Source organism: Triticum dicoccoides, chromosome 7A (assembly GCF_002162155.2).
Source record: "Triticum dicoccoides isolate Atlit2015 ecotype Zavitan chromosome 7A, WEW_v2.0, whole genome shotgun sequence".
Taxonomy (NCBI): domain Eukaryota; kingdom Viridiplantae; phylum Streptophyta; class Magnoliopsida; order Poales; family Poaceae; genus Triticum; species Triticum dicoccoides.
The window spans coordinates 635390911-635402583 of record NC_041392.1 but is presented as its reverse complement, the minus strand read 5'-3'; the positions used below and the strand labels follow the sequence as shown (position 1 = coordinate 635402583).

General features: G+C 44.2%; 1 protein-coding gene across 1 annotated transcript; it reads right to left on the bottom strand.

The window, feature by feature from the left end:
• Nucleotides 1-5330: 5330 nt before the first annotated feature.
• LOC119330783 (VIN3-like protein 2) lies at nucleotides 5331-10530 on the bottom strand. The gene is made up of 4 exons (XM_037603914.1): nucleotides 10333-10530; nucleotides 8363-9032; nucleotides 7193-7500; nucleotides 5331-7105 (listed from the first exon to the last, which is right to left on the bottom strand). Exons 1-4 carry the CDS (start codon nucleotides 10352-10354, stop codon nucleotides 5649-5651), a joined length of 2457 nt encoding a protein of 818 aa, XP_037459811.1. The 5' UTR covers nucleotides 10355-10530; the 3' UTR covers nucleotides 5331-5648.
• Between the last annotated feature and the right edge of the window lie 1143 nt (nucleotides 10531-11673).

Below are 11673 nucleotides of genomic sequence, written 5' to 3'. Positions count from 1 at the left end.
AAAAAAAAGAAGGGTACCCCCTGAAGATGTCGCATACTTCCGTGATTGTATCATCACCCGACGAGATCTCATCTGACAGATTCACAATCACTGTTTTAAGCATTGGTGCAGAACGGAATATCAATTTCAAGAAATCAAGCTCGTGATCCTCTGCTTCGATGCCATCAATTTCTAAATCTTCAAGGGCAGTCAAGGAGATAATTTGGGTCCTCCAGTTTGTAAACTCATAAGGACAATTTGCAGGGCATGATTTTCCCCCCTAATAGTACCAAAGATGTGAATGGTTAGAAAATGTATTATTGAGAATTTGAGATATAAAGCAGATGGAGCATTACCCGTGATCTCTGTCCGACTCAGATGACCTTAAGTCTTCGTATAACACTGCAGATCCGAATCAATCCAAAAAGATGCAACACAAATCCTCCAAAAACATGGCCTGTTGTTGTCAGATGTAGCTCCAAAGCAAAGAAGTCAGCAACCATTTGCTTCTCTATCTCTTGTGCAAAGTTGGCTCCCTCATTGGAAAAAATATACCAACTCTGAAAAAACAATTTGTTGCATATGTACATATCATTCATAAAGTTAAGTTTAGCTGGTGAATGATATCAGTAAATTGACCAAAAGAGGAGACATACATTGTAGGCATGAATGAGCAGCGAAGGGAGTTGTCCTCGTCCCTCTGTCGTCTGTAGCCTCATCTTCTCTAGGATCCAAAGACCAAATACAATAGTTCCATTGTGATAGAGCCACTGCCATGATGCCTTGTCGATCATCGGCCCGTAAGGACAGCGTCAATTGCTTAAGGATGGGAGAAACAATGTCGATTCAGCGTGTCAAGATGTTCTCCATGACAAGCTCCCGCAGCGACACCGAGTGGAGGCAAAATTTTGTGTTTTGACCCTTTTGGCAAAAATAAGTGAGATCTGACCCCTGTTTGAAACTTTTTTGGGATCTGACCCTTTTACCTGTCGCCAGGGACCATGGCGGTAGGAAAATACAGGCTACCACCACATGGAGCTGCGGTAGCCCACTCATCCACGTCAGCCTCAAGTAGACAGAACCGTCTCCTGTCATCCTCCTACCGCCAGAGCTCACGACGGTAGGCTATGTAGCCCTACCGCTGTAGACTCTGGAGGTAGGTGCTGAAACCTTATAAGCCTGCGGGGCCGGCTCGTGGGGCCCACCCACCAACCAGCCCCCATCTTCTTCTCCCCAGTCGCGCTGTGCCGCAAGAACAGAGAGCACAAGCTCTCTCTCATCCCCTCCACTCCCCCTCCGATCTTCTTCATTTGGCCACCATTTTTGCGGATCGAGATGGATCCGAGACGGGAAAAGTAAGCTCTTTCAATCCCTCCAATTAGTTCTACTCGAAACACTTTCGATTTGATGCATTTGGTGCAAATATACCTATTTTCTTACTTTGTTTTTATCCTAGGATTGCTTAGGTTGATTCTGTATGATGTATATGGTTGAATATGAACTCTAATAACTAGTTGTGGAGATTATATGTAGTTTTGATATAAACCCTAGTTCATCACGAAGGTAGTTGGAGATTAACATTATTTTTGAACAAATGGTGATATGATTGATGTTGGAGGGATTGTAAGTAGTTGCGTACATATGATTGAATTATGTATATGCATTTTTTTAAAACAAATGGTCATATGATGAATTTTGGTGAATAATGTATATGCAATTTTCTTATAAATATTGAATAAACAAGTGCATTAGTGATGGTGGAATGTTGTTGAATGAATGATGTTGGTTGAATATGATTCATTTACATTGATCATTTATATTGGTTGAATATATGATAAATGATGAATGTTGGTTGAATATGATTCATTTATATTTGGACTTGATATGTTCATGTTTGTTCAAATGATACAAGTTGGTTGAAAATGACATCATTTCTAATTGTTATAGGCGCCCCCCTTGCGCCATAAATCGGCGTGAAGTACACCATGCTTGATCATGCTTTTGACAACGGTCACCGCTCCCGTTTTATGGAGAACGGAGTGGTAATGTCTATCGTCAAATTGTTGTATTGTTTATTATGAAAAAATTAGTTACTAACAATTCCATTTATATTTTGACAGATGCTCCCCCCATTGCGGATGAGGGGCCACATGAAGGCCGTGCAGATGCAGTACGATGAGTGCTACACTCCGTACTTCAGGAGAGCACGGATGTTGGGTTTCGTTCTTCAGTTCAAAAGACAGTCACCGACGCTCGTCCACTCAGCTCTTACGGCATTGATCGACCAGTGGCGCCCCAAGACGCATAGCTTCCATCTCACCTGTGGTGAGATGACAGTGACTCTTGAGGACTTTGGCATGATCATGGCCCTGCCCATCGAGGGCCATGCTCTGAGTGGGCGAGTGGAGAGGGCCACCTGGCAGGAGAGGGTGATCGCCCTGATCGGCGGCTGCCCTCCCATGAAGGGGAACAGAACATCCGGTGTGCGGCTCAAGTGGCTCCTGGAGAACCGGTCTGTATGCCCGCAAGATGCCGATGAGCGGACCGTGGAGCAGTACGCGAGGGCCTATTTGTGGTACCTTCTGACAGAGGTCATCTTTCAAGACTACTCGGAGGATTGCGCCCTATGGATGTATCTCGGCTTCCTGTAGGACTAGGATGCGGGGTACAACTGGGGGGCCACCGGCCTAGCTTACCTATACCGCTCGGTAAGATAAAAATCTCAATACTCATTTTTCTACCTATGTATGTTGTTTGAGATTGTGCTATATGATCATCATCATCACTTCATGTTTGCAGCTGGATGACGTGACGGAGAGGACCGAAGAGACCTCCGGCGTGTGTGGATTTGTTTGGGACCTTTCAATTTGGACATGGGTGCGGTTGCCGGTCGGCCGTCCAGAGAGAGTTCGCTCGCGTACATGGACGGATTATGGCGAAGAAGGGGAGCCACGTCATCGCATGCATGCATGTGTAAATCTTTTTGGATTTTCAGTTTTTAAAATGTTTTATCTCTTAAATAAAAAATTCGATTGAAGATCCGTTTTCACCATTAAATCCCTTGCGACGAGATCTTCGAAACTAGATCTCATATCACTATATTTCGACGAATTTTTTTGGGTTAAAAGTTGCCATGTCTATTGCACATGAATTGCCATGATATTTACACTGAAGTTGACATGATATGTTTCAGATATTTTCTTCTAAATTTAAAAGTAAATTTTGACATATTATAAAACAGGGAATTAAGAAACTAGACTTGTCATGAACCATAAACTAAAATTGCCATGATACATGCACTTAAAATTGCCACGGTTCATACAAAAAATAATTTTTATGGTCAAAGTACTTGAATTGCCATCATCAAAAAACTAAAATTGTCATGCTCTACAAACTAAAATTGCCACATGGCAACTTTAGTTTAATCACTATGGCAACTACAGTGTAAACATCATGCCAACTTTTGGGCAAAAAAAATTCGTCGAAACATATCAACATGGGGTCTAGTTTTGAAGATCTCGTCGAGACGAATTTAATGGTGAAAACAGATTTTTAATTCGATTTTTTAATTAGGAGATAAAACATTTTTAAATCGAAACCAAAAAGATTCCTGCTGTGTCATCTGTTCATACGTGGCAAAATGAGTGATGATGAAGGCGTGTGGGCGATGTGCAAAATACCACATGTGTGGCGTTAGTTTTTTTGTTATTTTAAGACGTGCTTCTGAGTAAATATGTGAACAAACTTATTGACAGTTACTGATCTGCTATGTTCTTGTTTTCTGTTGTAATTGCTTTAAACCGTGATGATTTGATTTAGAGCAGAATATATGTAAAAATTATGTTATCTAAAGGCTTGCTGTTTCAATATTCCACAGACAGGATAAAAGGACAATTGCTAGACTGGTCTAAGAGACTCAAAATAATCAAGGGGTTGGTAGAGGGGCTTGTTTACCTGCACAAGCACTCTATGTTACATATTGTCCATAGGGACTTGAAACCGAATAATATTCTCTTGGAATGTGACATGACCCCAAAGATTTCTGATTTTGGATCAGCTCAAACACTCTGTTCAGACGTAACAGAAGAGCGTACAAGCAGGGTGGTGGGCACTAGGTATATGAAGCTGCCTGCTTCCTGGTTTTTCAGTCATTACAAGTTCCATTATTCTGTGTTCAAATGTGCTAATATTGCAGTTTTGGTCTCTGCTTTTTCCGCTATTTTCCAGTGGTTACATTGCTCCGGAGTATGCATCTCGAGCAGTTTACTCACTGAAGACAGATGTCTTCAGCTTTGGCATCTTGGTTCTGGAGACCATTAGCGGACGAAAGAACACCATACTCGACAAGCGAGGGGATACCGTTGGCGATCTTGTACGAGATGTAAGTGAACATAAATGGATTTCAAGCAGCAACTATCACAATTCTATACTCATGACTGTTTGTGCTAATATTTAATCTATGAGTCTGGATTCACATTGCAATTCTGTAACATCAAATTAATCTACTGAAAAACATTTCAAGCCTGGTGTCTGTGGAAGGACAGAAGGCTGCATGAGCTCGTGGATCCGTCTCTAGGGAACAGATATGAAGTCGCTGAGATAACACGATGTGCTCAGGTGGCACTGCTCTGTGCTCAGGAAGATCCAGCAGATCGGCCCACCATGACTGACGTTGCTGCAATGTTGAGCTCCGAAAGCATGAGGCTACCAATGGAGCCTAAGCAGCCTGCCGTGCTGAGTGAAGGGAGTGCTGGTGAAGATACATATATGAGCCAGTCAAGCAGGACGGTGGACATAACCATAACAAGTTCAGCCACTGTGCTGACTAGGGTTCGGATCATTGTAGACCCGGAGGTTTGATGCGATGAAAGATGTTCAATGCCATATGGTTGGAAGGTGAGGAAGGATCATGGCCTTTTTATTGTCCAGAGCGATGTTCAGATTTCAGATGTTAAGACCAGTTTTGCTAGTGGAAGGAAACTTGTTCCTATAGTATAGTTCAGATTTCAGATGTTAAGACCAGTTTTGCTAGTGGAAAGAAACTTGTTCCTATGGTAGTGGAAAGAAACTTGTTCGTATGGTTGGAAGGTGAGGAAGTGTTTGCAGCCCTGCACTATACAGCACTACTATATGATCATCACTGCAAACGTCTGGTCCTATTTTCTACAGTATCCAGAGATAGTGATCTCAGAATCTCACGCTGGATCAAATCTTCCTGAGAACATGCGAGGCAAACCAACACTGATACTTGGCCAGCACATTCAGCTCGAGAATCATCAAGCTGTCAAAAAATGGAAAGGAAAAAAAAAACTTGAAAATCATCAAACTTCAACTTGGCAAGCAGCACACACTTACAAAAACACGTCAAGATTTCGAAATAAGCGTTGTCCCAGATTGCAAAGTTCCTGGTGCTTCATGCTGCTTAAGGTGTGTTTAACTTTCAATGGAGGGGAATGGGGAGTTAACAAAACATAAAGGTTATACAGTGCATAAGGTTCCAGTGAGAAATTGGTGCAAGGGTTAGCTAGTTATATCTAACAGTAGATGATGGCAGCTCCCCTTATCTTTTTGTCACTCCAAAAGAAGAAGAAACTCCCCTTATCTTTCCATTCACAAAAGAAGATCTCCGTTGCTCCCAACGGCGCTCAAGTTCCACGCAGAGACTACGTCTACGGCGCCATGGGCGGCCTCTTGCTGTAGATGGCCTCGGAGAAGGTGTCGCTTAGCTGGCCGGCGAGGCTCGCAGGGTCGTCGATGAAGGCGTCCACAAACACGCTGACCACCCTCTTCTCGTGCCGGGTCGCCCGCAGGCTCAGCCACGTCAGGAACTTCACCCTGAAGCCGGCCTCGACGTAGCCCTCGCACTCCAGCCACCTGATCACCTTGACACAGTACACATAGGTGTCCGTGTCCGTGCGCGCCGCGTCCTCGGGTTTTCCTGGCTCTGGCACAGGTTTCACAGGGCAAGGTTGAGGAACACGGCCGTCATTCTTTGGCTTGCTCCCATTCCCTGCTACAGGAACCGGCGAACCCGGCGCGTTCTCCGGTGAGACCCCCTGCTCGCGACGCTGCGGCAAGTTCGACGGCTTCCGAAGAGGAGGCGCTTGAGCAGATGTGTGGGGCTCTGAAGGTCCATCATCATTGTATCCACCGCCCTCGGATTTCCCAGCAGGGGTTCCTTTGCATGACAGACTCCCAGGGTCCTCCGTTTCAGCCTTCGAACTGTCATCTTGAGGAATATGGTCATCGGACTTTGCTTGAACTGACCTTGCAGAAACCCCCTTGCGGTTCTCAGTCCCTTCCTGCGTGACGCATGGCGGTGAGCCGTGGTGTTCGGGTGGAGCAACCGACTCGCTTCCAGTGTGCTCCTGCGATGCAATCCCTGAGCAGATCGTCGCCAGGTTTTGCTTCAGAGCTTCCCGGCTGCACACCATCAACTCTGACGGCCTCTTTGGCAAAGCTGCTTCAGCAGCTGAACTGGGTTCCTCTTCGCCGTCGTCGTCGTCTAGAGCTGATGGTGAACCCCTAGGAGCTTCCTCCAGCTTGTCGACTTCAGTTCCCCCAGCAACACCTGTTTGAAGATCTCGCGAGTCACCGGCGGCTTCATTGCGGCGATGAGGTGCCTTTTCAAGACTTGTCCAGTATTCAACGTCGCTCTCCGGCGACCTGCTGAGATCGGTAGAAGTGCTACTGTCATTGTACGATTCCACGTCTTCAGAAGAAGGATTTGACAGACCACTGCTGTTTGTCTTCGCGCTTGTGTTATTCAGATCTTTTCCAGCATCCCCTGGCATCGAATCTTTTGCATCCATTTCCTTGGGGCAGTTAATGGTATTTGTCCTGACTTCCCACGACCCAATCTCCTTTGAGTTGGTGAATGCAACAACCTTGATGACATAGCACGTACATGGAGCAAGTCCTCTGACCACTAGCATTGTCGATGGCGTCGGTACTATGCCTGTTGGGTTTGAGGGATAATGTTCCTCGCTGGCCTTCCGGTGCCACAGGTTAAAGCCAGTTAAACCTTGAGAGAGCATGGGGCATGCATCCAGGTCAAAAACTACAGTGACAGATTCATGGGATATATCCACAAGCTTTATGAAGTTGGATGGTACCACAGAAGAACCTGAATTACAAGTGATATGTGCATAAGCATTCATTTCAATTACAGGCATACATGCATGAGGGAAAAAAAGGAAGCATGGAAACTTACTCCGGGTTTGTGACTCAGCTGTTAATGCACCAGATAACATAGATTCCAGAGTCTCTATTGCGCAGCTGCAAAGCTTCTGAACTTCAGCACCTACAACAAGACGACCAACAATTCCCCGGCCCTTATCTTCAAGGCCAGTAATCGGACCAAGCTCGCCCTCCAGCTTCTTCAATGCTGTATCCACAAACTCATGGAGGACCAAGTACTTCTTAGTGGATGCGAGGAGCTTATGACAAAGAGATATCCGATGGCACAACACATCAGACCTCCGAGCATCTTTTGCTATCAATAGTTGTTTCTTCCAGCACCTGAGAAAATGAAATTACATGGTCATCCTTAATAACTATACTTGCTTGCATTCTCTCTAATATACAGATTAGGTCTTCCGGTTGATAGGACCATTTCCCACTGGAAAAAACAAATCAAATTCCTGAAAACGCTTTATCATTCAGATGTTTACAGATAAAATGCTGAGAAAATAACTCATCCCCGACCAACTTTGTTATTCAACCATGCCAAGTACTACTGTTTCTTTCCGTCCATTTTGACATTATCTTTATGGAAGCATAGATAGCAAGGGTATCCTGACTATTATTCACAAACAGAGAGGTATAAGGAAGACACTCTAGCACCCCAAGTAAAATTATGAATCAGGGTGGGGTGATTACGAACAAGTACGGCCTGATGGGAGCTTACGAACAAGTATAAATCACAAGGTGAAAATATAAACCACGCTGTTAAAAAAATGAAGTTACTGTGGGTGCATAGTAAGAATTTGGCCCCACTCTTTTTATTTCACTTAATTACCATAACTAAAAAGCCTAACATATAAATGAGAAATAATCTTATAGTAGCAGAAACAAATAGTTATCTTAACCACTGTACTGAATCTAGACAGCTCAGATCGACAACTAAAGAGACATTATTGCGACACTCGCGTACCAACTCTACACAACATATATGTTACACTGGTTATTTGTATGGTAAATTTTAGGCTAAAAGCTGACCCATTCTGAATTTGTCAATCATTGTGAGATTTGCGAGGACAAAAATGATGCGATAAGGCAGCTAACAAGTAAGACTGGGAGCCCAAGTACTGAAACAGATATGTCTGACTAATTCTAACATTAGAATACAAACATATAACTGGAAAGTGTTTCAGAGAAATACCCAAGTAAATCATTTTGTTTCCCGCAGTGGATGCAGTGATAAGAACCATCAAGTTTCTTTGACTGTCCACTCTGCAGAATTCCGGATCTTTCATCCCCGAGTGCACATTCCAAGTGGCATGACAAACCACATGACTCTCCCTGCAAGGGTTGGTCTGAATTGCAGGACAGCCAGAGGCTAGGATCCTTATTGTCGTCATACTTAAAACAGATGCAGCATGAGCAACGTCTGCAAAATTTATCCGCTGGATTAAGACTAGCCCGGCAAGCTGAATTTTGGCATGCACTGTTTGTTGGTGCACTTACACCAGCTGTTACTGGAGTGCTGGCAATAACTGGAAGCAGTGTAGCATCATTCTTTCTCAGTTTTTTGTGAGAGAACTGGAGAGTGCTTGAGTTTTGCTCAGGGTCTGACTTGGATGCACGTTTACCACGGCCAGAAGGCTCCCCGTTCACAGCTTGGAAGAGATACTTTAGCATTATTTTCTTTGATACCCCTTCATATTTTTTCTCTCTACATAACACAGAGAAGAGAATCTGCTTGATATCATGGCTTGTCCATTCATGTAGCAATCCAAGTGCAATATGCGGACACTTCGATAATTGAAGGACAAGTTCTCTCTTTGCATCGACACTCAGCAAGCGGCATCTATCTGGATCAGCAATACATCCTGGAGAACCAAAATGTTACAGTTTCTGACAAAAAAATTCGGAATATTCTCAAAGTATTGGCAGACTGGTAACCAACAATATGTTGTTATCCAACATATAGTGGAGGAAATAAACAGTAGGAGTATCGCAGATCTCTTCAAGAACATAATAGTTGGTTGCCTTAAGTTAAAGGTACACTAAATACATATAAGCTTGCGGGCTAGACATAATGTCTTATACTAAAAGGAGAACATGTTATATGAAGCAGAATCAGTAATGTGCAATGCGTCTTTAGTATACATTATTCTTCTAAAGAAGACGTTATGAAGTAAAAGGAAACATGGTCCAAAAATGATTTATTTATGTATCTTCAGTGATAATGTGCATTATCCTGAGTTTAATCATGTATGCAGGCATAAAAAATATGTGATGTGCACTACTCACTGGATGCAGCCAATGAGATCATGTCCTTGCCGAGCAATTTACACTAACTGAGAAGGAATGGATAGCATTTCTCCCCAAATGCTGATGAAAATCAATAATAATAATCACATGATTGCAATAAGATCACATTATAACACGAATCATGTGCTGGGTAACTCCAATATCCATTCAACGGTCAGCCAAATTCTGCCTGACACAACTTCTAATGCAGCAAAGAAACCCGGCACGCAACCGACCAACCTTACCCCTTCTCAAATGGGTCATGGACAGTAAAAATCATATGTGCATTTCTGAATCCTGACAAGTAAATGCACAAATGCCATCTACCAAAAGCAGAGAAAACACAATGCGGGAACGATAACCGCACGCACACGAACAGAGCATCGAGAAATGAGCAAACCTTTCTCGTTTCTTGCCCATCAATTTCATCAAGGTGACGATACTACAGTACTAGTGTACTACACTGACAGACTACCCACAGACGAGCCCTAGTTTGCGACCGGGCGGCGAAATTCTACACGCACATTGCAGGAATCGCAACCATGGCGATTCGCACGGCCTCAAATCCGCGACCGGACCGGGCAGAAACGGGCAGACGCGGGCGAGAATCGGCGCGATTTCGGCTTCTCGAGGACAAGCCCTAGCTCGCAGCCGACCCAGGGGGCAGGGGCCAATCCCCCCTCCCAAAAGAGCATGCAGAACAGGATCGTCGCCGATCGCGCCGGGAATCGGCCGCCTGACGAGCTCGCCGGCGGATTGCGGGCACCTCCACAGAGCATAGGCAAACCTCGGGCAGGAAAAAAAAAACATTCCGAGAAAGAAGTAGGCGGAAATGTGGAGGGGGGAAAGCGGGCGGGTCGCGGGGTCGGCGCTGACCGGAGTAGAGGGAGGAGGCCATGGCGTGGAGCCGCGGATCGTGGAGGGAGAGGCGGGGGCGGAGGAGAGGAGTGGAGTGGTCTCGCTTCTCCGGCTCTCGCTCTCACTCTCACTCACATGGCGGGTCTGCCTGCCTGCCACTTCTCCGGCGCCTCTTCACTTCGGCACACGACACGACAGAAACCCCACAAACCTCCGAATGCGTCGGGGTTGGCAAACCAATGGCAAAGGGTGCTTTTGGCACACATTCATCGTGTGGTCCTTTTTAGCTGTAACACCCCTGATGTTATCTCGTATTTACAGACTATGTTGCATTTGATACTTCTTTTTGCGAATAATGTTGCATTTCGTACTATGGTGGATCATTCCGGCAATCAAGTTTTAGTGCGGGTATGATGATGAGCTATGATCCATGTTGTTACTTTTGAATGTTCTATATACTCCTTGTTGTGCTTTTGGTTGAATTTTTCTTGCGCAAATGTGGTTTGAGTTTGGACAAGATGTTTTTGAAGTTAATTAGAAATGAGGTCTTATGTGTGCAAAAGGTGGGAGAAATAGCAAAGAATATTTTTAAAATACTCCCTCCTTCCATCTATATAGGGACTAATGCGTTTTTTAAGACCGCCTTTGACTATTGACAAGATTAATAGTACATGACATGCACAATGTGAAAAATATATCATTGAAAGCTCCTTTCACACACGAATTTAACGGTGTGCTTTGTGTAAGTTGCATGTCATGTATTATTCCTCTAATATTTGGTCAAAGTTAGCCTCGAAAAACACATTAGACCCTATATAGATAAAAGGGGGGAGTAGCTTGCAAAGAAAAAATTGGGTGTTACATTTAGGCATTGCACTAGTTACAAGCCTCCCAATACCTAAAGATTATTGGAGTTCAGTCGCGGGGGGTTGAGTTCTGGAGGGTTAAGATTAAGGGCAGGTGAGAGATTCTATAAGTAGGCAACAACCAAGGGGTCATTATCGATCCCTGGTGTCGTGTCAGACCATCGCGGCATCGATAGATTAGTAGGATGATTTTAAAGTAAAATACAACTGCGCACGACAGAAACTCCCATCTTAACAAACCCATCGAATGCGCGTCGGAGTTCACAAACCCCCATGACGAGGGTCTTTTTAGTACACATTCATTGAAGGGCATTTTTGGAAAACATTCATTCAAGGGTGTATTTAGCAAGCATTCATCAAGGATCCATTTAGTTATAAGACCCTTGGTGTTCTTGTGTATTCATAGACTAAGGTTGCGTATGATATTGCGATGGATCGGCACATTAATCAAGTTTCCATGCAGTGTGATGGTGAACTACATTATATATTATTG

Coding starts and splice junctions, on each gene's coding strand:
- LOC119330783 (XM_037603914.1), bottom strand. CDS start 10,354: ATGGCCTCCTCCCTCTACTCCG. Junction 9,033..10,332: donor GGCCTCCTCCCTCTACTCCG/GTCAGCGCCGAC, acceptor TTGGTTCTCCAG/GATGTATTGCTGATCCAGAT. Junction 7,106..7,192: donor AGCTGAGTCACAAACCCGGA/GTAAGTTTCCAT, acceptor CTTGTAATTCAG/GTTCTTCTGTGGTACCATCC.